At 38.9% G+C, this 27,911-nt stretch overlaps 1 protein-coding gene across 2 annotated transcripts; it reads left to right on the top strand.

The window, feature by feature from the left end:
- The first annotated feature begins 63 nt into the window (after window positions 1–63).
- HAVCR2 (hepatitis A virus cellular receptor 2) lies at window positions 64–26,944 on the top strand. 2 transcript variants are annotated; one of them, XM_035715204.2, is made up of 9 exons: window positions 64–5,047; window positions 5,918–6,005; window positions 11,459–11,518; window positions 12,548–12,886; window positions 13,799–13,882; window positions 17,504–17,541; window positions 18,991–19,117; window positions 22,798–22,834; window positions 24,368–26,944. In XM_035715204.2, exons 2-9 carry the CDS (start codon window positions 5,936–5,938, stop codon window positions 24,525–24,527), a joined length of 915 nt encoding a protein of 304 aa, XP_035571097.1. In that variant the 5' UTR covers window positions 64–5,047; window positions 5,918–5,935; the 3' UTR covers window positions 24,528–26,944. The 2 variants fall into 2 exon arrangements, with proteins under 2 accessions (XP_035571097.1, XP_048965160.1); XM_049109203.1 differs by having other exon boundaries at window positions 64–4,927.
- Window positions 26,945–27,911: the final 967 nt, after the last annotated feature.

Here is a 27,911-nt window from a genome sequence, read left to right on the forward strand (position 1 = left end):
TAGAGAGCTTTGCTTAGCACTGTTCTAATCTTTTTACATAGATAAATTTATTATCCTCACAGCATCCCAGTAAAATTAGTATTATGGGACACTTGGGTGGCTCAGTCAGAACCCCAGGATCATGAGATGCTCAACCACTGATCCTGGGGTTCTGGGATTGAGTCCTACATCAGGCTCCCCATGGGGAGCCTGCTTCTCCCTTTGTCTGTCTCTGCCTCTCTCTGTCTCTCTCACGAATAATTTTTTTAAAAAAAGCATTATGATTTTTTAACATCCATATTACAGATGAGGAAACAGAGGTTCTAAAAGGTTATATAACCCACCCAAGGTCACCAAGCTAGTGAGAGGCAGAACCAGGATTGAAACCTAGTTTCAAGGCCTAAGCACTCAACCTCCATACTTGAGCACCTTTCTACTGCATCATATAATTTAAAAGTCATAGTGGAGCTTAGAGTGGAATCCCATATTTCAACCCTAAAGTCCATACTCAAGACACTACACAATAGTGGATTAAGGGAGGAACAGATTTATAGATGGAAATTATGAACTTCCTTTGAATATGTTAAGGCATTTATGTCTTAGACTTCTGCAGGCATCTTCAGGAGATACTGTGTTTATAGCGCTAATCTTCCTTAAAAACTGCTGTTGGTAGGTGTTCTATATGAAACTAAGGCTCAGTTTTGTGGCTTGCCCAGATGGTGTATCCAAATTAGAATCGAGGTCAGGAGTTGACCACTTTTTCTGTAAAGAACAAGTTAGTAAATATTTTAGACATTGAGGACCATCAGGTCCCTGTCACAACTACTGAAATACACTATGGTGCAAAAGCAGCCATAGACTATCTAAGCAAATGAGTGTGTCTATGTTCCAATACAACTTTCTATAGACAACGAAACTTGAATTAAATAGTTTTCATGTTATGAAATATTCTTTTGATTTTCCCTATTTAAACAAATAATCCTTAGCTTGTGGCATATACAAAAATAGGACAGCTAACTGGATTTGGTCTGGAGGCTATGACCTAGGTGGTTGGATTCAAAACCCTGGAGTGTGCTCACAAAACTAGTAATAACCACAGAAATAAAAAATATAGGATTGTTCTAAGGCCTAAATGAGATTATGGCTACAAAGTACTTAGCACAATTTCTAGTAGTTAGTAAGCTATCAAAGGTCAATTAGTATCTTACCTGATAAGTCCTTTGTCTTCATTTGGCATTTAGACTCCAGAGATTTAAGAACTGTTTTCAAATTGCAATGTGATTAGTCTAACAGTAAGTGGCACTCTTATCTCAAGTTTAGAAGCTGCAGTCAGGGAGTAGGCAGGAGAAACTCAGGTGCTGCTTATGATACTGAGCTTGTTTTTATTCAACAAGTGAGACTTGTTGCCTATGTCTCTAGCCTACAAAATCTTTTCTCCTGGAGAGAACGGGGGTGAATTTTTCAAAATACTTAGTATTATGTTGTGAATACAGTCTTTTGATCAGAGCTTTTGTTTCCCGGACAAGACCTGGGGAAGGCCTTGGTGCTGTTTGTTTGTACTGAGTGAATGATGACAGATGCTTCTCACGTTTGCTTAACACACATGACCAAGGTCTGTGAGTAAGGGAAGATGTTCAAAGGATAGGAGTCAGGTGGGGAGGCATTGCTGGGCTGACCAGGAATGCGTTATATCAGAACTACAAGGAATGATGTCTTTCAGGTCTTTATTGATTTTTTCATTCATTCTTTCAACAAACACGAAGATCTGCTATGAATACCATCCAACTGTTAGGAGCCATTCAGAATGAAAATACTGACATGGAAAGATATTCTAAATACGATCAAAGCAAGTTACTATATGTAGTCTGAGTTCATATTTGTGTCTAAGTATATTCAAATTGGAAAAATAAAAATGATTTTGTGGGTAAAGAAATTGAGACTTAAGAATGTAACTTGCTCTACACCAAGGACACTTCAGCTAACAAATGGCAGAATTAAACCTCAGGTGTAAAAGAAAAGAGAAAGAGAAAGGCATGGTGGAATTGGAGCCCCAGTATTTACTGGCTGTGTAGCCTTAACTGTGGTAATCCTTGTACCCTCTCATAGGGTAGGTACTATTAATGTTGAAAATGAAAGAGGAGACTCACTCTAATTCTTTCTGAAGCAGTATATTCAGTTAGGTCTCAGGCTTGCTAATCACGTGTGCAGAAGTGTTTGATCTGGAAGGGCTGAGGGGGGACCTAGGAGGCTTATGTGGTGCATGTGTCTAGGCACTAAGCCATCGCTATTTACGGGAGAGAGTAATAAAGAAGAAGAAGAAAAAAGGAAGGCACAAATAATAGAAATGAAAAAGGGACATTCCTATACATTTTATGGACAGTATGCAATAATCTGAAAATATTGTGGATAAGTTTATATGAATAAATGTAAAAATTTAGACAAAAATAGACAAATTCTTATAAAGTTACCAGTATTGGTTTAAGAATAGAAAACTTGAATAGCTTTCTAATGATTTTTTTTAAAACATACCAGTAGTCAAATTCTTCTCACAAAGAAAACTTAAAGTTCAAATAGCTTTGCTAGCAAGTTCTACCAAACATTGTCAGAAAAAAACAAAAAACAAGCTTATTTTATGTAGACTCTTTCAGAGAATAGATAAAGAGGGAACATTCTCTTTGTGAGACTAGCATAGATAAAATACTAGCACATTCGACCCAGGAATATGTAAAAATAAAAGGTAATGTTTTATGGTCAATCTGTTTATTTTAGGAATGCAGAATAGAAAATTAGTCTGTCATAATAGATTAAAAGAGAAAAATCACTTGATCATCTCAACAGATGTATGAAAGGCATTTATAAAATTTAGTATCCATTCATGAAAAAAAGAAAAAAATATCTTAGATATTTAGGAATGAAAGAGAACTTTCCATTCTCTAAACAGTAGCTCCATAAAAGCTACAGAATAATAGATACCCAAGGTGGAAGCTGAAACCTCTTCTTTAAGAGCTGGAATGAAATAGGATGCCTGCTATCAAAACTTCTATGAAATAGAAACTAGATCTCCTTCCTCTCCAGCATGGTAAGGAAAATAAAATATAGGATTGAAGAGGAAGAAACTAAACTGTCATTATTTGCAGGAAATATGACTACATAGAAAACAATATAATCCACAGATAATTTATTAATAAGAGATTAATGGTTGGAGGGGGAAAAGCACCATTCAAAAATAAAAGTGCATTTCAGAATACCAGAAACGATATAAAAACTTAAAAATAAGATACATGTAAAATAGCATCAATAATATAAAGTACTCAGGAAAAACTTAAGGTATAAGTTGAAGATCTCTCTAGGGAAAATTTAAACATTTTATTATGGGATATTAAAGAAAATCTAGATAGAAAACATTTATGGATTGAAACGCTCAATATTGTCAAAAGGTCAAGTTTACTCCACAACGTGGGAGAAAACACTGTATTCACAGAAGATTAAATCAGCAGAGGACTAGTATCCAAAATATGTAAATACTCATAATTTATATGGATAATTATTAATTTGTGATAAAAAACTGAGAATCCCAACAGAAACATGGATAAAATAAGCCTTTCTCCCCTTAGCACTCCTCAAATCCAAAGAGCTCTTGAACAAAAGAAAAAGTAACCTTGCTAGTAAAGAGGAAGATGCAAATTAAAAACACAGGGCTTTCATCTGACAGTGAGATGCCATCATATCCTTTGCCAGTTTGAAAAAAAATCTGGCAATACTAAGTGTTGATGAGGTCATGGAAGAGGAGAAATTTTTATACACTGCTGGTAGATGTCTTGGGAAACAGGCATTATCGAATAAATTTCAAAATGTATATCCCCTTTGACCCAATAATCCTACTCTCAGAAGTATACTCCAGAGAAGGTTCTGTGTGTGAGCACTAGGATTCGTGTAGGAGAATGTCCAGGGTAGCATTGTTTATGATAACTGATTCAGAAGGTGAAGTGTTTATCTAAAATAGAATGAACAAATAATTTGAGGCATATCCACTCCCGGAAAAATATTCAGTAACAACAACAAACAACCAACAGGAATACACAACAGCATGAATGAATGTCTCAAATACTCTGAGTGAAAGAAACAAAACACAAAAGCTTACAGGTGATACATCATTCATACAATATTCAAAAATAAGCAAAACTATTCATATAATTTTGGAATGCACACACAGGTGGTAAAAACCATAAAAAGGGCAAATGATTACTGCAAAACTTAGAATAGTGATTATTTGGAGGACAGGGGGAAGGTTTTGTGATCAGGAAGGGACACATGGGCTTGGAGTGGGTGTCAGCAGGACTTCAGGAGATTGGCAGTTTTACTTTTTGTTCTGGGTCCTGGTTACCTGACTGCTTTATAAATATTTGTACACTATGAGTTTATCTGTGCAATGTTTTGTACAGGCAACAGTTATATTTTCCACCAGACAACAGTTTAATCTTAAAGCTATATTGTGACATCATCAGGCACCATCGTCTTGGAAAAAATTAAAAAGTCCGACGGGGGCACCTGGGTGGCTCAGTGGTTGAGTGTCTGCCTTCAGCTCAGGACGTGATCCCGGGGACTTGGGATCGAGTCCCACCTCAGGCTCCATGCGAGGATCCTGCTTCTCCCTCTGCCTGTGTCTCTGCCTCTCTCTCTGTGTCTTTCATGAATAAATAAATACAATCTTTTTTTTTTTTTTTTTAAGTCTAACGGGACTGTGATTAGCAGAGTCACGGAGCATCACAAGTGTTCTCACTGACAGTGAGAATGTAAACAGGAATAAGCAAGCACCTTGGAAAACTGCTCAACTACATTCTTGTAAAGTGGATGCCCATGGAGAGAGAAAAATGAGAATCTCAGTCACGGATGAAGGTGGAAAATAGTAAAAGAAAAGAGGAAAGAGACCTCACCGGATCAATGAGGAGTAGGTGCCTTGAACTGAGGAGTATGATTACCTTCACTATCTGAACTGGGGGTGGTAAGAGACTCGTGAGCAAACAGAAGAAAGAAGAGATGCCACATTCGAGAATATGCTGGAATAGGAGTGAGTGACCACTCAGGCAGTTCCCCCCACTAGCGTGGTCTCTGCAGGAAGCAGCGGCCCTGCACTTTCAAGATGAGCCTGCAGGGAGGAGTTCCCGCAGTGACTCATACATAGCTCAACAGAATTTTTTTGATGGTAGACCCCTTTTGATTTTTCAGTTTTGTCACTGGGAGCCTTGCTGTATTACGAGGGGTATTATTTTTACAGCCCTCCCCACTTCCTCTACTCTGAAGAGGTTTGATTATATGCACAGGGGTAGCATTAACTTCCCTTCGGAGTGGCCTGCTGGGCAAATATCGCCATATCTCAGAATGTTGACGTCCTTGTTGGGCCTCTGTTTTCTACGCTGTGCACAGAGCTCTGGAGAGGGGTCAAAACTGCCTCTTGCGCTGGTTTGAGGGTGATCTTAATCTTACTGGCATTCATAGTTACTAAATACAAAAACTGTCTATAAACACAAAAGCTCTTTAGCATCTCCCCAGTGTGTGAAGAGCATTCGAATATATATATTGTTGTTGTTTTGTAAGAAGAACCATGCCTATTTGGAAGGGCAGATTTTCTTTTCCCATGTCTGCATCCCATCCCCTTCTGGGAAGGCATCTCTAGTGGACATTTGCTTTTGCTGCCCAGAATCCATCTTTCCTCCTGAAATGCACCACGCTTTTCTTTGGAGGAACCACCTCCTTTCACTTTTAGAACACAAGATTGGGGATATGGCTCAGGCTCAAACCAATTAGTCCTTTTTGATCCTGTGGACACAGTTCAGGAATGAGTCTGTGACCAATATGGGCCTTTGAGGGGATGTGAATCACTGGGCTTGTGTGAGAGCAGCTGAAAGATGTTCTTAGTATGTGGCTGTGTATTCTGCAGGTGCACACCATGTAGAATATGAGGAAGGAGCCTGTTGTGCCCAAGATTGCGAATCCGAGAAACCACCAAGGAGCCGACACCGATGCAAGTACATGAGGGTTTATTTACAAGCTCGAGCTCGGGTCCAAGTATACTCCATACAGTAGAGCAGGGACTTGGACCGTGAAGTGGGTTACAGCTGAGTTTTTTATGGGCTGGTTTAGGGGATCTTCAGAAGGGGTGGAGGAATTTTTTCCATTCCAATATGGGGGAAAGGGTGGGGGAGTTTCTTAAGATCTGATACGGGATTCTCTGCCGAGGGCATTCTGAGCTTTATTGTCTTTCTGATACAGGATTCCCTGCCTAGGACAATCTGCAGTTTTTCCTGTAAAGTTCAGCTCTTATTCCCAGAGGCCTAAGATGGCTGTACTTGTGCTAATGCTAAACTTGAGGTGGAATGGCCTTAATTTTTCTCGGCCTCCACAGAGCCAAAATTGGAGACAGCAAGGAACCAGGTACCCGGTAACCTCATGGGAGCCATTAAGTTAAGTCGGCCTGCAGCTGAACTTTTCAGTAAATGTCAGGCAATAAATTCACTTTCTAGTTTAAGCTAGTTTGAGTTGGGTTTTTTCTTAACTGCAACATAAACACTCTAATGAGAGAAGAAGGGTTTATTGGTATAAGAACAACACTAAGATCGTGCTATGAGAGGTGGTCCATAGCAAGAGAGAAATTGATTTGTCTTATAAATGTATCATCATTCTGAAGACCTAGAAGTTGCCTTCAGGTCTGCCCAGGATCTCTGGTTTGAGATTGCCCTCTCAGGTTGGGGCCTGGTGGGGAGGGCAATGCTGAGAGCAACCTAATGCAAATGAGTGCATGGAGATGCAAAAAAAAAAAAAAAAAAGAATAAAAATAAAAGACTTTCATCTGAGGTGGAGTCTTTGAACTGACAGTTTAATGGGGAGTATATAGATATGTTTTGTACCTTCTCCTGTATCCCCTTGTGTTCATGGTGTTCCTACTATCCATGAGTGAGATTTTCTGGTGATCTACCCACAAGAGATACTGACATGAACATGTTCCTATATTTAGAGATGAACCCAGACAAAGATCTGAAAGGAGATCCATTATGTTGACAGTAGGATTTCATGCTACTGAGATTATGGTTTTTATTTATTTATATTCTTTTTTTTTTCCAGAAATTTCTACAATGAGTATGACTTATATAATAAAAAGGTTTTTTTTTTTTTTTTTTTTTTAAGATTTTTATTTATTCATGAGATACAGAGAAAGAGTCTGTGACATAGGCAGAGGGAAAAGCAGTCTTCCTGCCAGGTACCTGATGTGGGACTTGATCCCAGGGCCCCAGGATCATGACCTGAGCCAAAGTCAGATGCTCAACACTGAGCCACCCAGGTGCCCCTAATAAAAGTTTTCAAGTACTGAAAGCTTTTTTACAAGCACTTTTATTTATTTATTTTCAAAGTTTTTATTTAAATTTCAGTTAGTTAATAGCCAGTGTAAAATTAGTTGCAGGTAATATAGTGATTCAGCACTTCCATACATCACCTGGTGCTCATCACAACAGGTGCACTCTTGTTTACTGCATTGCCTATTTCCATCCATCCCACTGCCCACCTCCCTTCTGGTAACCATTGGTTTGTTCTCTATAGTTAAGATTCCTTTTCTTGAGTTGTCTCTCTCACACTTTCCCCCATGCTTGTTTGTTTCTTAAATTCTATGTAAAAGCACATGGTACTTGTCTTTCCTGATGGACTTTTTCTAACAAGCACCTTTGTTTTTTTTTGTTTGTTTGTTTGTTTGTTTTTATTGAAGTTCGATTTACATATATATTACATATAGTATAACACCTAGTGCTTATCCCCTGAAGTGCCCTCCTCAGTGCCCATCACCCAGTTACCCCAACCCCCCACCCACCTCCCCTTCTGCAACCCTTTGTTAATTTCCCACAGTTAGGAGTCTCTCATGGTTTGTCTCCCTCTCTAATTTTTCCCACTCAGTTCCTTACAAGCACTTTTAAAGGGAAGTCACATGGCTAGATGCAATCTGGAAGTCAGAAGACCTAGTTCAAAATTGCTTCACTTAACTTCTTATCCTTAATATCCAAACTTAGTGCCTCCCTTTGCAAAACCTTGCGAGTAATACTACATGGAAACTAAAGTGTTATGGTTTGAGTAAGATAGGGCTTTTGATTCAAATCAAGGATATATAGGATTCCTTATGTAGTCATCTCTCCAATACCCATTCTTCTGCAGCATCCCCATTGCACAAGGTAGATTCTAACTAGACTGAGTTTTTCCACATAATCCCATCTGTATCACCCATGTTCTCCTGTCTCCTGACCTGTATAAAACTCTCTAACTTCCATTATGAATTTTGTCTAGTGGCCCTTTAGTTACCTATCACTGTAACTTCTAACTACACATAATCCTAATGCTTTCATTTGGTGCTTGGAGACTATCTTTAAGGAGTCAGATTTTTTTTTTTTTGCCACTTTTCCTGCTGCTGAAGGGGAAAAGCAAAAACACTGTATGTGGTATTATATGTAGTACCCCACTACATAATTGTAGCTAACATTCAACAAACATACCTTATGAAAACTCATAATACAACTTTCTTCACACAATTTAGAAATGAATTAATTACCATATATAAGACTTCTTTACCAGAAACACATTCCAGGCTCCTTTTAAGACGCAAACTTCTATTGCCCGTAATTAAAGAACCATAGGCCTCTATGGATCTTTTATGGTCAACTTTACAAATAAATTGAGATGTGATGGGTCCATTTCAAGGGGATGATAACATTGTTGCTTTAACACAATGTTTTCATTCAGTGGCATCCACAGGGCTGTAATAAAGAATGAGGAAATTTTTTATGAGATGGAATGCAGAGATCTTTGGAATAGAGAGTGAAGTTTAAAAAGAAAGATGCAAGCTGATCAATGTTAGTACTCTACACACAACCAGATAATTGTGGTGGAATCTGAAGCACACAGCACCAGCTGTGAAGTACTCTTGCCAAAAAGTCAAACTGAATCTAACTAAACTACTAGAGCTAAGTTTCGTTTATAGGAAACACACAGAAAAGAGGAATAATTTAAATGTTACCACAAGGAAGCAGGCAAACCCAGAATGTGGAACATTCTGCAGAATAACTGGTTTGGACAACCAGTTGGTGGCAGGGGTATGGAAGGAAGATTAAGATACTTAAGAGACATATCAACCAAATGGAACGCAGGGACCTTGTTTGGATCTGGATATAAACAAATGTATTGTAAAAGGGTATCTTTGAGATAATCAGGGAAAATTTGATTATGGAGTGAAGAATTAAGTGCTAAGACATCATTATTAATTTGGGCATGTGTAATAATAGTATTGTGGTTAAGCAGCAGAATATCCACTTTCAAAAAGCAAAATGCACACTGAAGTCTGTAAGGGTGAAATAACATGATGTCTGGGATTTGTTTTAATATAGAAGTTGATAATTTTGAATCTGTGTGTTGGGAAGTCATACTTTTCTCTCTGCTTTTGTGTATGTCAAAATTTTTTTTATAAAACAATAAATAGAAAATACAAGGTGCAACACAGGTATACAATTTGTCTAAGAAAGGAGGGAATACGAATATATATTTTATTTTCTTGTGATTTCATTGGGGGTATACACATGACACTTAGGAAACAGAAACCTACAGGGTGGGTGGGGGAAGTTGGTAGACTTGGAGGAGTGCGAACAAGGCTTCTTCATAAAGCTTTGATATTGCTTTAAATTTTAGCTATTTGAATGAATTATCTAAACAGGTTTTTTTGGAGAAACAAGAAATAAAAGTTAAATAAACATGAAAATGCTCAGAAACAGCCTCCTATATCCAGGGAAAAAAAAAAGAAGGGGGTTAGAGTAGATTTCTAGGCTCATTTATGACTAGACTTCAATGAATTAATAAATTGTTAATATTTTATAAAGCTGGTTCCAGCAGTAACTCTAGAGATGGACAGAAAACAGAGTACTAACAATAAAAAACAAAACAGTAAAAAAGGAAAAAAACAGAACACAAAATCTGAAGGCTAAAACTTTTAAGAGTATTGCTGGGGGTGAGGGGGTGCGGGGGAGGTGGTCAGGCGGTAAACATGACCTCTGACCCCATGTTTAATCCATTCTGCCTTATTCTTGAATATTGACATTTGCTGGTTGTTATCAGTTATGTAGGCAGATATATAAAGGGCAAATATGAAGTTCATAAAACAGTTTATACTGGAAAAAATCTGAAGCTCAAGGGACTCAGTTCTCATCTGAAATGACCAATCAGGTGCCTTTGGGCAGATCAACTTCATGAGGTCTCAGTTTCCCTATCTATAAGATGAAGAAATTGACTGTGATCTCTTGAGTAACTGCTACATTTGTGATGCTATTGAAGTGCACACACTGAACGAGCTGGACATTTATATTAAATGCATTTAGTGCTAGAAAGATGAGTGACAAGGAAGTTCAGCCACATGGAGGAAGGCCGCCATGTTTTCAAAGACTCTTCAGTCTATGAGCTCATTCTTGTAAAGAACCATTGGCTTTTAAGGCTCTCAGACAGATGTCACTGTCTCAGGGCTGAGACTGTTGGGGTCTGAGATGTTACCTCTGTGATGGAGAGTGGAGCTGGAACTCAATAATTTCTGACAATTCATGCCGGAAGTTGTCTTTGGGGTGGAGAGGAGGGGACATTTTGTGTACATTAGATGAAACAGAATATTGGGGTCCCCTCTCTTCCCCTGGACAGTGGGCAAAAAGAAACATTGCAGAAAGGAATATATCTTTCCTAAGTGGAAGGGTTTGAGTCAGAGTACTAGAGCAGGGAGCTGTGCATATGTCACCTAACACAATTTCCTCATTTGATGCGTTTTATAAATGAAGGAACCGAGATCCAGCAAGGTTACACGACACAGCCAACTTGTGTTAGAACAAGGCTAAGAATTAAGCTCAGGGATGGAGTGGAAAGGACTCATAAATGTGAGGATAAAGAACATGCCATTCATTGTCGTGATCTCCAGCTCCCAGTCCAGTTCCTGACACCTAGTAGGTGCTTCATTCACATTAGTCACATGACCAACCAACTGGCTGATCTGACTGAATGAACACATGGATGATATGTTCCTACCTTGTGTTCCCTTGTAACTAGCTGGACCCATATGCCATCCATTTCACACAGAGGATTATTTCATTGGAGATATGAGGGGTCTCTATTTGCTAACAGAATTTTCTTGACTGAGAGAGACTTTTCTTTCTCTGAGTGTTGCTTCCTCTTCGTTGATACCAACGGATAAATATCAGAGACTGACAGGATGTCTGTGGTGTAGCATGACAGAGAACTGGGGTTTCCTTTGATCTAACTGTGGACTTGGCAGCAATAGAGAGGAAAGATTTGTAGTCAGATGCGCTGATGTGCTGGGCCATCAGTTGAGCGCAGTGGAGAAGATACAACTGCAAGAGCTCCCCAGTTCCACTGGAGAATTAAAACTAAACAGAGCTATTATTTGACTTGTCTTCAGAATCCATGGTTTCACATCTTTCCTTTGACTGTGTCCTGCTGTTGCTGCTACTCCTCACAAGTAAGTCTGGGCATGGACTTTCACACTTGAATACTATAGGATAAAGATACAAGGATGGTCATTGTATTGTTTGTAATAGCAAATTTGGAAGCAACCTAAATGTCCACCAGTGGGGGAGTAGGTAAATAAGTTGTGATAAATCCATGATGCAAACAGGGAAACTGACTACACATAGCCATGAGAAACGTCTCTAAGTCCAAAGTCAATTGAAAAAAGAAGGTGTAGAAGGACGTATATATTACATTTTTATGTATGTGTGTTGCAGGCAGTGGGAATACATGAATGCTTCCTAGTGTATAGACTCTGGGAAGGGGATCTGGAAAATGGGAAGGAGTAGGGAGAGGGAGTATATTCTCGTATACCTGTTATACTATTTAAATGTTTTTACTATATATATATATATATATATATATATATATATATATATATATTTGCTAATATATATATAAACGTAAAAGCAATTAATTTTAAATCTCAAGATAGCTTGTGAGTGGTTTTAAATACACAAGCTTCTTACTCAGCCAATTGCTTTTATTTATTATGTGCCAAGTGCTTAAAAAAAGAGAGATTTAGGTCAGGTTAACTGTTTCATTGGTGAGCAGACAACGAGCCCAGGCCAGTGAGCTGTTTTACTGGCTGACAATGACCCGTTTTCTGATTATTTGTTTCCATCAGCTTTGCCCTTTGGTGTTCACAGGGCTGGACCACAATTCTCTCTTTGGGTTCTCATAGTGAGTTTCTGAGACCGGCCATGCCAACAGCTCCTGGGAACTTGCTAGAAATTCAAATTCTTATACCCTACCCCAGACCTATTGAATTAGGAACTCTAGCCATTGAGCCCAGCCAACTGTGTTTAAATACATCTTCCCAGTGATTCTGATGCTACTCAAGTCTGAGAATCATTGTCATAGTGAATCATCTTCCAACCAGAACAGCAGCACTGGTTTCCCTTTTATTCTATAAGGCATTACTTGAAATCCCCAACCTCATTCATCGCTTGGGTCTTGCTCTCTTTCCGTCTTTATTCAGGGTCTTCAGAAGGGGCATATGTAGCTGAAGTGGGTCAGAATGCTGATCTGCCCTGCACCTACTCTCCAACCACTTCTGAGAATCTTGTACCTATCTGCTGGGGCAAGGGATCCTGTCCTGTGTTTGAATGTCATAATACGGTGCTCAGCACAGATGGAAGGAACTTGAAATATCAGACATCCAACAGATACCGGCTAATGAGGAATTTCCACAAAGGAGATGTGTCCTTGACTATAGAGAATGTGACTCTAGCCGACAGTGGGACCTATTGCTGCCGGATCCAATTCCCAGGCCTAATGAATGATAAAAAGTCAAACCTGGAGTTGGTCATCAAACCGGGTGAGTGGACCTTTGCATTACTTCTTGGATAAAATCACCTGCAGGTAATATTAAATATACTAATCGGTAGTACTTCTGATCTCCCCAATTACAGCCCTGAGGGTGGGTCTCTGAGACCTAAAGTTTAACAGGCTCTACCAGCAATGCCCAGCCACTTTTAATTCACTTCACCTATTTTAAAACCATCGTCAGGATCTATAGAGTGGGAGGAAAAGTCAAGATTGGTGGTTTGAGAACCTGACTACTCATTAGAATCACCTGGAAAACTTTTTAAAACCCATAGTTCCTTGGTCCGCACCCATGAACCAGATACATTGGCATCCTAGCAGGTAGAGCCTGAGCACTGGGATTTTATATAGTCTACCTTAAATGATTCTTCCCCCCCTTCCCCGTACGGCCAAGATTGAGAACCACTTGATTGTGTCCCTGTGGGGTAGGGAGGAGTAGGGTGCCTATGCTCACATGTTTTGGGATTTATAGAGCATATAGTGTGTGGCTGATGGAGTGGAGTTCAAATCCAACTTTGCCTCTTACCTATCTGTGTAATCTTGGGCAAGTTATTTAAACTCTGTAAACTCCTCTTCTATGATGTATGGTAATACCTATCACAGAAGCCAGAAGCCACTGGAAGGATTTTATGAGGTGTTTATGAAAAGCATTTAGCGTGGCCATTTGAGTGGCTGTTAGTTCTATTATGAACAATGAGACTGTGGCAATGATGACTGTAACACACCTCTAACCAACATTTTAAGAGTGTCATACACTCTCAAGGAAGGAGTCTGGGTAGGTTTGGCAGTTGGGCAGGTGCTTCCCTTCATTTATTGCACTTCAGATTTTTTTCTGCTTTGATTCCCTGCAACAAGTTCTCTGCTCTTAGAGGAGACTCATCCTTATATTGGTTTCTGATATTAGCCAAGGTCATTGCTACTTGGACTCCATGGAGAGACTTCACTGCACCCTTTCCACTGATGCTCACCACCAAGGGACATGGCTCAGGTAATTACACAGGAGGTGTAGCAGCAAGACTTCAGGTGTTTTTAGAGTTTGGGGGATTTTGAATATGGGAAAGAGATGAGAAAAATGTTTGAGTGGAGGCATGAATGTCCCTGTGCACATGAGAAAGTGTGTGGGGGCGGGGGGTAATGGGCCCAAACCTGTGCTGGGAAAAGGAACCCTGAGCTAAGATTCAGAATTAGTCACAAGTAGCCCTGTGACCTGGGCTGAAACCTTTCATTTCCCTGGATCTCTGCTTCTTGCCTGTTCAAGGAGAGGGTTCACAGACTTTGGATTTTGTAACCTGGTAAAATTCCCACCCCATCCAAAAAAAAGAGTTCTGGTGATCTACATATTTTGCCAAATAAGAAAAAAAATTCTAATGCCATTATTGTGTTAAAAAAAGAAATGTTTTTAAGTTAAATAAATTTAGTCTTAATGAAAAACTCATTACATTGCCATTATTTTCCAACTGACTCCCAGACTGGGGATGTCTTTGTCACGAACTGGCTCCAGTCCCTATTTGGGGTTGGATTAGATGATTTCAAGGATCTCTTTTAACTGGAATGAAGCCTGGCATCTTCAATTCTAGCCTCAGAAGAAGCAGCTACATTCTTTGAGTAATTCAGCAGGACTTTTCCATGTTGCTCTGGAAGAGAAGATAGGGTCAAAATAGCAGACCACAGATCACACTGAGCAGGGAGATTAATCTTAGATGTCTCCTGTCAGATTCCTGGTCCCTCTTATACTCTGAGGGGTGTAGTCTTCCATTCAGGAAGATGAGGGTAATAACAGGTACATCCCATATCTTAATCTCCTAAGTCCCACTTTATGAGATTTAAATAAGAAACGGTGTCTCCATTGCTTAGCCCAGTATTTGATTATAGTATGTACTCATTACATGTTGGTTATCATCTTTAACATTACCAGTAAGACCTGGAGGCAGAATGAGATTGTGGTTAAGTATGTCAGCAACAGGGTTCCATTATCTTCATACTAGCTTTATAGGTCAAAGCAAAATTGCTCAAACTCTTTGAGGCTCAATTCCCTTACTTCTACATTGGGGGTAATCCCAGTACCTATTGCTTACCATTATTATAAAAATTGAGTGTGGTAATGTACATAAAGTGCTCATAGTACCTAGCCCACAGAAACACTCCAATATTAGTTATTATTAAAAGTATTAACTTTAGCTCTCTAATAGTTTCATCTTTGGTGATCCTTTAGTGATTGGTAGCCAGCCAACATCTCTCATGCAATTAATGAAGAAATTAAATGTGGTGGAACCAGATGACAATCCACATTGTGGTTTAATCAAGTCATACCACATGTTTATTATATGAGCACATTCCCATCCTGTGCTCCAATGTTCTTTACAGTGTCACAGCCAAATGGGCATTCACTGAATGCTCACACACCTTCCTCATGAGGCATTTCCTCAAAGTTGTCCATATCAAAAACAGCTGCTTTTCCCTTTAGTTTTTACCTGTTGGTTCCTTCCCTCTTGAGCAACAAAGATGGGGTCAGCTCTTGCATTTGGCATAGTACCTACAGTCTCTGAGCTTTTCAAAGGACTCTGAGAAAATATTTAAGCAAAAAGGCAACAGTTCCAAAATGGGAAAATGAAATGAAAAATTAAAATTATTATTTAATGGCCTGTCTATAATATGTAACATTATGTCAATTACTTCCCTGTCAGTCAACTTGTATGTAGTTATACAAACCTTTCCTTTAATGTGGAATGTGGGTACATTTAGTATGTTTGCTATAAAGTGGAGTGGAGCCTTAACAAGTAAAAGTTCCAAGGGTCTTGGAAGCTCCTAAACATATCTTGAACACAAAACAGTGCAATGTCTCTTCCACTCGAAGGCAGCAGGACTAGGTCATGGTGAGTCCTTAGCTCTGGAGGTAGATTGGGTTTGAATCTCAGGGTTGCCAATTACTCGTTGTGAGATCTTAGGCAAAGCACCTCTCTGAGACTCAGGTTCTTCATCTGAAAAATAGAAAAATAATAGTACCTACGTATTGTGGTGAAGATTAAAAGATATTATGCAAATAAAGTGCTAAGCACCATGTCTGGCAGGTAATATGTACTAGATGGTAAACTATAGATTTATATATTTTTAAAACCATCACATCCCACCCCACTGCCACCTCCACTTCAACCAAGTCTTGGTTTCTTTAGGAAAACCAATGCAGATTTTTCTTACTGTCCCACTCACCTGGTTGATAGCTATCTATGTGAAGTTAAGCTGTGATAATCAATAAAATAGAGCACTGTTGGGTTATTTTCACTGTTAATTGAATTTTTTTTTTTTAAAGGAGAAGTCAGTCTTACCATTTAGACCAAGAAAAATAATTTTAGGGAAGCAGAAACTGGGTATATATTAGAAAATCTTATGTGTGGTTAAGATTCAGTGTTTACTTAGCAGTTCCACCAATGTGGTTTTTCTACTTCAAATTCCTTTTAGGCATTAAAAAGAGCAAAGGTAAGTGGAAGATAATCTCTCTTTTTTAAAAAAATATTTTTAGGCTGATAATATTAAAATTTTAATATTAAAATCATGGTTTGTTAAATTAGGGGTTCTTTATGAAAGGATTTAGATTTTTAGGCTTCCAGAAAGTGGCCATGACATTTAAGAAGTTTCAAAGCCTCTTACTCAGCCAGAGAAATGAGTAGGCATCTTTAATTTTCCCAAAGATGACAATCTATTGATTTTTAGAATGTAGAGTCTGTGAGGTCAGGGCTTGTGCCCATACTGTTTGTGGATCTGCACCGCATGCCTGGCATGGAGTAGGATTGTTGTATATGTTCATCAAGTGGCTAGACAGATGAACAAATAAATGGATGAAAAGGAAAGAAGGGGAGCTGGCGAGTAGGTAATATGACTGCTTGATAGTGACAGTATTGAGGCGAAGGTTGTTGAAGGCAGCGCAGATAGGAGTTTATATTTGAAGATATGCACACCTAAACCAGAAGGCCATTTCAGTTATTCACTAAGCTGTATGACCTTGGTAAGTCCCTTCACTTTTGAATTCTCAGCTTCTTCATCTGTGTGACAAGGCTAATAATACTCACTTTAGAATAATTGTTTTGAATGCTAAATGAGATATTTTGCTCAAAGAATTTAGCACAATGTCTGCTCATGGTAAATTATAGCCATGGTTGTATTACTTTCATTTTTAGGCAACTAAATACCCTGTCTCCCTCTTAATGAGTAAATGGTAAACTTTTTCAAGAAAATTAACTTTTGTTATCTTTCAAAGTCTAATTACAATATAATGCCTACTTGAGTATAATTAATGTTGTTGGAATTTTGCAGCCCCACTGGGGCCCTGTGGACACAATGAACCATATATTCAACATAGGTCTTTCTTACAGAGGTCTCCTCATCATGGAACTTAAGTAGTCCGGTTCATTATCTGGCTAAAAAAATATGGTCACCCTAAAATTGATTTGCAAGTGTTAAGAAAATTTTGTTAGTCTCACAATTAATCCTTGTGAAGAGTATTATTGAATTAATTACAAATAGGACTCTAGGTATCTTTACGACTTTTTTGAAAAGTCAGATAACAGAAAACATTCTTGATTGTTCTATTGGTTATTTTTTCTCTTTATGGCAGAGACACAGACACTGGTGGCCCTCCATGATAAACAAACTGTAAGTGACTTTGTGTGCGTGTGTGCATGTTTGTGTGTGCGTGTGCGTGCACTCATGCACTAACCTCATGCTCAATTTAGAGAAAAGAAAGTTCAGCTTTAGTCTTCCTTCTTGTTTGCTCTCTGCTAGGGGGAAAATGCCTTAATCTCCCTTAGCCTCAGAGCCCTTGGCTGTAATATGTTGATGATGACCGTTCTAACTGCATAGGTCTATTGTAATGCATATAAAGTGACTGGCACATAGTAAGTGCTGGAAAACCAAAACCAAGAAGCACTACCCTCTTGTCTCTTTTCTCATATTTCACAACTGTATGCCACTGTGGAGGTTTCAGAGACCCTCTAGCTCCTTAGAGTATATTTATTCTCATTTCCATGGCAACTTTAATAAGAAAGATAGTTTAAATTTATTTATGTATGACAAGACTCCAGTCAGGAATATTTTAACCCAAGAATTTGTATGTCCAATTATACATAAATCAATATTTTAATTAATCACAAATTTAGTATCTCCCACCTTGTTAGAGTAAAAGCGAATCCCCTAGATAGCAAGCTTTAGTAGCAACTTAAAATTCTTTGGGGATGTATCCAGGAGTCTGCACTCATTTGACTAAGTCCCCTACTTGTGTATTCACAACTGAGGCTTAGCACTTTGTTCCTCCCCCTCTTCGTGAACAAAGACTGACTCTTAAGTGCCTCTGTATGTTTGTAGTATTTAATGCATAGTATCTTGCATATAGAACTCCTGCTGTAAATGTTTATTGAATAAATGGAAGATTTAATTTCTTTGACTTGTTTTAGAAGTGTTGACTATTATTGCTTTTAAAGGGGGAACATAGACTAAGATTTTGGAAGCAGAAGCATTTTCTCTGTTAAAAAATTCAACTGATTAGAGCAATAGCCATAATACTTATCACTGCTTAAGCATTTATTATATACAAGCCCCTGTGCCAAGCATTTTATATCTCTTGTCACTTAATTTTCCCAAGAACTCTACACAATGGTGGCAGAGCTGGGATTTGAACCCAGGATTGTCTGGTCGCAAAGGCTGGCTCTTAAATCACTGTCTTTCTGTGAAGGTGGGGGTTTCTCTACCAGACACCAAGTTTAGACCACTCTGAAACTTCCCGGAACACCAGGGGACGTTGAATGAAGGGAGTTCCGTTCTAAAGCCCATTTTTATTTGGAGAGGAGATTTTATTTGCTAAGACTCCTGTGCCCCCACAGCATAGAAGTGGCATATTTTATTCCCTACTAACTCTGAAGAGTATGCTCATCCCTTTCTTTGGGTGGTTTGAGGCTTGCCTGGAAGGAGACAGATCATGAGTAGTGTCAAGGTCCCTGCACTCCTGTGGTGCTGTTAAGGGGATGGTCTGATGCACAAGTCATGAGACTTGCTGACCACACAACTGATCTCTGGCCACTTGCTGCAATTCTGTTTGTGTTTCCATAGCAAATACCCACATTGGCTAATGAGTTAGAAGATGCTGGTGCGACCACCAGACTAGGCGTCTACATTGGAGCAGGGATCTCCGCTGGGCTGGCTCTCATTTTTATCATTGGTGCTTTAATTCTCACATGTAAGTTGGTTGGTGTTGCTTCTCTCTCCCTCCGATAAGGAAGTGTAAATATAGGAACCAACACAAACCTAGATATAAGTTTATATTTGTACCTGAAGGTGATTACACTGAATACTCTGTGGTCCTCCCAAACCTACCAAAAATAATAGCTAATTTTTACTCAGCAAATACCATGTAAAACACAGGCATTGTGCTAAATGTTTTATGTACATTTTATCATCACTATCTTATGCAGTAGGTAGTATTTATCACCATTTTATAATGTAGGAAAAGTGAAGCTAAGAGAGAGTAAGCCTCTTCCCCATAAAAGGCAAAGCTGGAATTCAAACCCAGGCAGGCTGATTCTAGCACCTAGTCTCTTACCTTTTGCTAAGAACACAAACTTCTTTAATTCATGAATTAGGTTTATTGGGAAGTACAGCAACAAAATTTCTTTCTGTGCATTGTCCTAACTCATCTGCTCCTCAGGCACAAGTCTTTAGAGAGGGTGGCAAGTCCTTTTACCAATGGGTCATGGGCCAGGATTGAAACATTTTATTGTTCCTTCATGGCACTCAACAGACACATTGTTTTCTAAGTTATTTTTATTTTAAAAATCTTCATAAGGTATGATTTATATACTATAGCTGCATATTTAAAGTATGTTCAACTTGATGAATTTCCATAGATGATCACATTCAGGAAACTATCACTACAATCAAGACCCAAACATTGCCATCACCCCAGAAGTCTCACACACTGTTTTAATTGTGATATACTCTCTTCCCTTTGAGGGCAGAGGCCAAGGCCTTATACTGCGGCTTAGTATATTCTAGCAGCCTTTCCTACTAATACTTAAACATGGACTGTATATCAGATGACCAACTGTCCCAGATTTGCTCAGGACTGACAGGGTTCCTAGGATGTGGGATACCAGTGCTAAAACTGGGACAGTGAAGGGAAAACCAGGAAGAATTGGTCACCCTAGTTGTGTGGCTTAAAGCTGATGAGTGTCTTAAGTGCATTAAATCCTCATAACTATTCTACTGAGAGAAATATTGATATTATTCTAAGTTACCAAGTGGAGAATGAGCATGCTGCCCAACGTCATACAGTTAGTTGATTAGATATGGGTTTGAAGACAAGACTCTCCTCTTCTTCACCATTATACTGTTCTGCCATTATTGTAAATGGATTGTTCAAAGAAAGAAGCTACCCCATCCACACTTACTGGGTTTTACTGACAGGCAGGGGAATTCGTGAACTGATCACATGAATGTAAAGTCTACAGGTTGATGAAGAGCAATAACACTACCTTTTTGAGTTCTGTCATGGCCTGGATATTAGGGGCCATTCTAGTTTGTGTAAAGAGGTTTGAAGTGAGGTTTCATAAGGAATGAGAGAAGTCTAGCACTTTGTACCTACAGCTATATTACTCCAAAAACATGGCTACTTAGAAGAACAGATGGGAAAGTCCTGTTTGATTTGCAATCTTTTCTCTAGTAGTTGCTGGAGAAAAATCTTTTTTTTTTTTTTTTTTTTTTTCTGGAGAAAAGTTTTTTTTTTTTTTTTTTTTTTTTTTTTCTGGAGAAAAATCTTAAAAGCAAAGTGACAGGATTTGAAGTTACGACATCAAAGCCATTAACTGGCAGCAATATGACCAGCAATCCTATATCTTTCTAGTGCACTCAGCATCCATACCTCAGAACTACCCAAACCTCCCTCATTTCTCACTCATCTGATGAAGTATCAAAGATCTGTTCCATCTCCTTTGCCTTAGTCAAGACTTCATTCTTCCTTTTACCCCTTTCCCTAGAATCATCTACCTCTCTCTTTCTATTTATTATTCTTTCATTAGCATAAAAATATGTTCTAACTCACACATTCCTTGTTAACTACTCTCATTTCTGTTTTCTTTCACAGGCAAATTTCTCAGATGAGTTTTCCTACTTTGTATCTCCTGAACTCTTTAACCCATCCTCTAGCTTCTACATCTGAAGCACCAAGGAAATAGTTTTAGTCAAGATCACCAACGACCTCATTTTCTAAATCCAGTAGACACTTCTGTCTTCATTGTAATCAATCTTTCAGCAATATTTAACCAGATTGACTCTCACTCATTCTATAAGGTGTTCCTCCTCTGGGCTTCTAGAACATCATTCTCCTACTTCATTGGCCATTCCTTTTCATCATTTTTGTTATTTCCTTTTCAGCTTGAATTTTAGATGTTGATATTCCTCAGGGCTAGCCCTTTCCCTTTCTCTACACCTTCTAAGTGATAATCTATATTTTCATAGACTTAAATGTCATCCTTAATTTTCCGCTCCAACTCGGAGTGTTTGTACAGTTGCTTCCTCTACTTCACTGTCTCCCACATTTAACATGTTCAAAATGGAGGTCTAGAGTCTATATTTGACCTTCCCAGAACACAACTTCTGCCTCTCTGGTCTTCCCCATCATAGCTTTTCACTATCATCCATCTAGTTGCTTAAGCCAGAAAGCCAGAGGCCATCCTTGAATCCTGTTTCCATCCTTGAATCCTGTTTCCTCCTAATACAAAATCCAATTTCAGATCCTGCAGACTTTCTCCAAAATATATGTAAAATCCATTCATTATTCTGCATCTCTCTTGGTTACCACCTTACTCTGATCTGAGGCATCATGATCTTTACTTACCTTTTCATTTTTTTAATACTTTGTTTTAATCTATTTTTTTATATCTCCTTTTTAATCTATTCTCTCGAGTGGTCTAGTTGCTATGTGGGGAAAAATTCAATCAGTTCTCATATTTCTGCTCTCCAATTATTTCTGATAGGTCTTAGAGTAAAATCCAAAATCTTGATTATGACTTAAAAGGTACTTTGGAGCTAGCCCCAGCCTACATCTCAGACCTTGTCTTGGGCCACTCTCTTATTTCAGTCATACTTTCAGTTGCAGGAACTCACCACCATCTTTACCAGGGGTTCTCTCTGCCTGAAATCTCCCCCTGGCTCTTCACTTGGTGACACATTCTCTTTTTACAGAACTGAGCTTAAAGTTCACCTCTTCTGAGAGTTTTTTCCTGACTACTTTCTCAATCATCTGTTCTAATACATTGTTGGTTTCACAATAAGAAACTATTATTTTAAATACCTCCCTCAGGGGCACCTGGGTGGCTCAGTCATTAAGCAAATGCCTTCGGCTCAGGTCATGACCACAGAGTCCTGGGATCCAGCCCCTCACGGGCTCCCTCCTCAGAGGGGAATCTGCTTCTTCCTTTCTCTCTGCACCCCCTCACCCCTGCTTGTCCCCTCTCTGTCTTGCTTACACACTCTCTCTCATAAATAAATAAATAAATAAATAAATAAATAAATAAATATTTTTTAAAAAATGCCTCCCTCACTAGAACATAAGTTTTAAGAAGTCCGGCTCACAATTCACTTTTGTATCCCTAGTGCCCAGCATGCTACCAGACACATAGTAGATGCTTCATATATTTGCTGAATGTAAGGAATGTATTTTTATTACTTACTAGCATAGTTCATGTAATGAATCAAGATATACACTGATAGTTTGATTTAATACAATCCAAAGGGAAACCAGATTTCCCTAAACAATCCTTGCCTCCAGTGAGTTCATTTTATTTATTTCATTTGTTTTATGAGACCATTTTTTTTTTATGAGAGCATTTTTAATTGACTTTTCTTCTACCTTTTACCTAGGGTATTCATATAGCAAAGAGAAGTTACAGAATTCAAGGTAAGAATAATGGATGGGGTAGGAGAAGGTGTGAATCTTAGAGGCCCCTACTATAATATGGCTTTGCTTTTAGAAGTCCTGCCCTAGGATTTAAACTTCTACTTCTTCTTACCTTAGGCTTACTTAGATTAATGCAATGCCAATTAAACACACTCCTCTGTTTTACTTTCTGATTTCTCTAGCTTTATTTCTTAAAGTACAGAACTTATCTTGCTATTAATAGGAAATGCTTATTTGTATATCAATGCTTTTTTTACAATGAACTGACCCTTCCAGAAATTGAGCTACATTCAGGCTCTAGGCTGGGCATTGGGTTACAAAAAGTGAGCAAGAAATCCAGATCTACTCTCAAGGGCTTTTATAGCTCAGCCCAGGCATTCTTAACTGGGTGCCTATAAGAATCACCTAGGGCACTTGAACATATTATTGCCAATGCCAGAGCACATAAATCAGAATCTTTGAGGACGTGAACCAAGCAAAGGTGTTTGTCTAAAGTTTTCTAGGTGATTCTATGTGGCAACAGGTGATTCTACTGGTCTATTATATTGCAGTCTTGTTGCCACTTTAGCATGTCTATCCCCTGATAAGGCATGTGATGCTTAGTAGTTAAATATCTGATGTTGAGTGCATAAATGCCCCTTATAGCAGCCCTATGAAGCAGAATGCTTATTATTCCCATTTTATAGATGAGAACACTGAGACACAAAGTTTACTAACATCCTCCAAGGGATTTTTGTGTATTTCTAACTGCAGCATTTCTTGCTTCCTAGAACAGTGTATAACACACTAAATATTTCTTGATTAAGTGAATGAAAAAAGAAACAATGAACCATCCAATTTACCCAAGGTCATGGCTGGTGAAAGACAGAGACAGAATTCAAACTCAAGTCTGATCGGATCCATAACATACTCATGCTTTTTTTTCTTTTTGAAATTGCTCAAGCCCACAGAAGAACTGAAGTAACAGTACAAGAAACAATAGAACCCTTCAACAAAACTCATGATTTAACATTTTGACATACTTGTTTGGTCTGTTTCTCTGTTTATATGCAGAGGTTTTTCTTGGCCTATTTGTAAGGACATTTCAGGCATCTGGACACTTCAATTTGTCCCTTCTTATAATACAATGTCATTTTTATACTTAACAAAATTAAGATGGGGCCCCTGGGTGGCTCAGTAGGTTAAGAGTCTGCCTTGGGCTCAAGTCATTATCCTGGGGTCCTGGGATAGAGGCCAGCATGGGAGTCTACTTCTCCCTCTGCTTACTGCTCCTCCTGCTTCTGTTCTCTCTCTCTGTCAAACAAATAAACTTAAAAAAAAAAAAAAAAAGGAAAATTAAGATGAATTCAAATCTCCTCAATTGTTCCACAAATTATTTATTTGCTGTTTTATGGTCTTTTCCTCCTAGTCAGGACCTAATCAAGGATCATGTACCACATTTGTTTGTGGTCTCTTCAGCCAAGCCTGTTCATTTAACTCTATTCCGTGCTGCCCAGGAGATGCTTTACTCAATTGCAACATTTATTTCCACAGCCTCGTCACTTTGGCCAACCCCTCCCCCTTGGGGTTAGCAAATACGGGAGCAGAAGGAATGCGCTCACAGGAAAACATCTACATCATTGAGGAGAATATATATGAAATGGAAGATCCCTATGAATACTATTGCTATGTCAACAGTGAGCAGCAATCCTGACAACTCGGAGGTCTAACCCTCTAAATGCCACCAGATCCTACTACATCATTTTTGAGTGTGGTGCATCATCTTTGAAAACTATGAAATGTGTCAGCTGATTGGTTTTAGAGGCTCTGTCCACAGCCACTGAGCAGAGTTTTTATATTTTCTGAAGATAATTAGCTCCTGTAGGGAGCAAAAAATGTTGTGCCCTGCACTGTACTTAGGCATAACAGCACCTCTGTCTTTCAGCCACTAGGGCCACCCAACTCAGAGACTGCTAATTGGGGCATTAGAGCTCAAATGGGTTCTTACATAGAGTAGGAATTCTTAATATATGGTCCCTGAAATTCTAGGAAAATCGGTCACACAATGTATCCACAAAGCTCCTGAAAATATAGAGAAAATTATGTGTTGAGATATGTGCATGTCTTTTTGGGACAGAAAGTCGAAAGGGACCACTGGTTTTCAGAGATCTGTGACCTATAAAAACAAGCTACTGGAGGAGGAGTAGTTGATCTTGAATGTTCTCTCTGAGTCTCAAGACTTCTACTTCTCTGAATTTTGATTCTTTAACAGTAAATGCCACTGCAGAGCTCTGCCTTGCCAGTTAGGTAAACTGCCCAGCAAGTTCTGTGATGTGGCAGGAGCTCCTAGAGAAAAAGGAAGCGTGCTCTTGATGTGTTGCCAAGTTTTGCCCGGGGCACACTCTCAACAGGAAATATCTCCAAGCAACTTCTCCATTCATGGAGAGAACTGGAGCTCTGTTTTTCACAGAAGAAGAAGTGGTGACTGGGACACAAATTCTGGTGGAAAGAAGGCAAAGGGCTCCAGCAATCTCTGTTATCAGCATCCAGTCCTTTTACAGAAAGCCTGAAGCTTCAATTTCAAGGTGGTGGTGACTTGATTTGTCTTGCTTATTTGTTGCTTGCCCAGTGCCTGACACAGCTCTCAAACACCATAGAAATTTACTAAATATCTTGGAGTGAAAAAACATAAGGAGAAAGGTAGGCTTCTGGAAAGCCTTTTTTGTTGCAGAGCTTAGCTAGAGCTCTTCTTAGAGAATACATAGATAACTTCTAAGCTCCCATATCTGCTCTTACCTAGTTCAAAGTGATGTTTATTTCTTGCATCATCCCCTAGTTCAGGTCTTTGGAAGTCTGTTACAGCCTCTTGTCTGTGTCCCCCTTCCTTTTTTCTTGTTTTCTCTTCTCTCTCTTTCTCTTTTTGGAGAGGTGCAGAAAGAGAGGGAGAGAGAAAATCCTAAGCAGTCTCCATGCCCAGCATGTAGGCTGATGTGGGGCTTGATCTCACAACCCTGATCTCAATTACTCAATTACAATTTTTGTAATAAAAAACTGATTTAAGTGAGTTGGACACTTAACCGAGTTAGCCACCCAGGCGCCCCTGTGTCCCCCTTCCTGTTGAGCCTCCTCAGCATATAAAGAATCGAAAATAAAAATCTGTTTGAGAACTGCCCCTCTCCAGGTAATAACCAACTGCTACCATGCTGTATGCAGAAAATGTTGGTCACCACGGATGTAGGCAGCTTGTTTGTTTCTAGGAGTCTTTCTGGCAGTCTTGTGTGAGTTATAATGTTCTGGCTGCATTTAGATAGTTGGGAAGTACTGGTGTTGTACAGGAAGCTATATAAGGGAGATTATTTTGCAAAATTATAGGTAGCAGCTCTCATACAAGATGAAAAAATTGTGTTTTAAAGTTATGAAATTCTAGAGGGAAGGGACTTCAGAACATCTTGAGCCCAGCTCAATGGTTTCCCCCACAGAGATTCTTATTCTACAAAAATATTTAAACAAGGGTAATGTATACAGGGTGATCATTGCAACCATGTTTGTGAAAGACATTTCATCAACGGGAGCATAGTTGATTATTGTGATGTCAACATGCTGGTGTAGTTAAAAGGAATTAAGTGGTTTCATCATTGAGCTGTTTTGCTAATTCAATGAATATTTGAGTGTCTATTATGTGCCAGGTGCTCTGGTACTGAGACCATAGAGAGAGACCAAATACACATATCCTTGAACCCCACAGAACTTGTAGTTGATCTGACGGTAAGGAGGATCCATTCCATTCATCCAGTCAGTGAGCATTTATTGGCACCTTTGTTCTATACAGTGTTCTAGTCCCTAGAAATACAGCAGTGACAGAAATAGACAAAATCCCTACTCTCGTAGAGCTTATGTAATTTGTCAAAGGAGAATGTTATATTGTTAACAAAAGAAATATAAAAATTTGGAACAGTGTATGTAGTTGATGCAATTTTTTCATTTTCCTTAAAAAAATCTGGAAGAGTATTACAAAATTAATACGGCTACCCCATAGGGGCCAATGGTCATGAGACAGAATTCTGCTTTGTCCTTTTATGTACTTTTATGATTGTTTGAGTAATTTCTTTTGTAATAAAAAACTGATTTAAGCATTATAGGAATATTTTCCTGCCTGCCTTCCTCATCATAGAAAGAAAAAAAGACTAGAATAAGTTAGTTTCGAGGTCAAGGCTACCAGTAAGCCAGGACTGGAATCCTGGTTTTCAGAGTAGGATCTACTCTAGGTCAATTATCTGGAAGGGGGAAGTTGGCAGAAAGGGGAACATTAACCCTGCAAGGCTACTACAAAGAGCCCAGGAGATACATGGTAACTTAATTAAAAACGGTGTAATAAGACTGAATGTGTGGCTTGCTCTTAGGATTTTTCCTCTGAAACTCTTCCATGGGAGACCCACAGGACAAGAGGGGACTCCCTGGCCTTTTTGAACTGCAAAGGTAAGGTCTTACCATGTTATATCTGCATATCACTTCTAGATTTGGAATTTCCTAGACAGAAGTTCCAAGCAGTCCAATCCCCCATTAGTTGATTTTTGGGTACCCCCTCATGCCTATTCTTATTTAAACTTAATTCTCATTTTGGGGCACTGGGTGGCTCTGTGGCCTGATCCTGGGGTCCTGGAATCAAGTCCCTCATCGGGCTCCCCGCAGGGAGCCTGCTTCTTCCTCTGCCTGTGTCTCTGCCTCTCTCTGGGTCTCTCATCAATAAATAAAAAAATTTTTAAAAAATTCTCATTTAAATATAAATTCAAAAAATTAAACTGAACACAATTTTGTCTCCAGTTTCTATTCAGAAAGTCTGGATCTTTTCGGAGATAAGTATAGATAGATGCCCTAGAGCAGCAAATTTTAAGATTTTTTTTCCACCATCTTTTTTCTGGGACTCCGTTGGGAAGTGGAGGAAAAAAAAGGGGCACCTGGATCATTTGGTTGAAAGATTCTCAAGCCTGAGGAGAGCTCAGATTTTAGTCCATTTTCAGTGGAAAATCTGTGCCGAGAAGCAGTATGAGTCAGAAATGTTTCAGGCTTGTAGATCCTCTGTGTCTTTTTTTTCAGTAAT

The sequence above is a fragment of the Canis lupus genome, chromosome 4 (genome assembly GCF_003254725.2).
Source record: "Canis lupus dingo isolate Sandy chromosome 4, ASM325472v2, whole genome shotgun sequence".
Taxonomy (NCBI): Eukaryota; Metazoa; Chordata; class Mammalia; order Carnivora; family Canidae; genus Canis; species Canis lupus.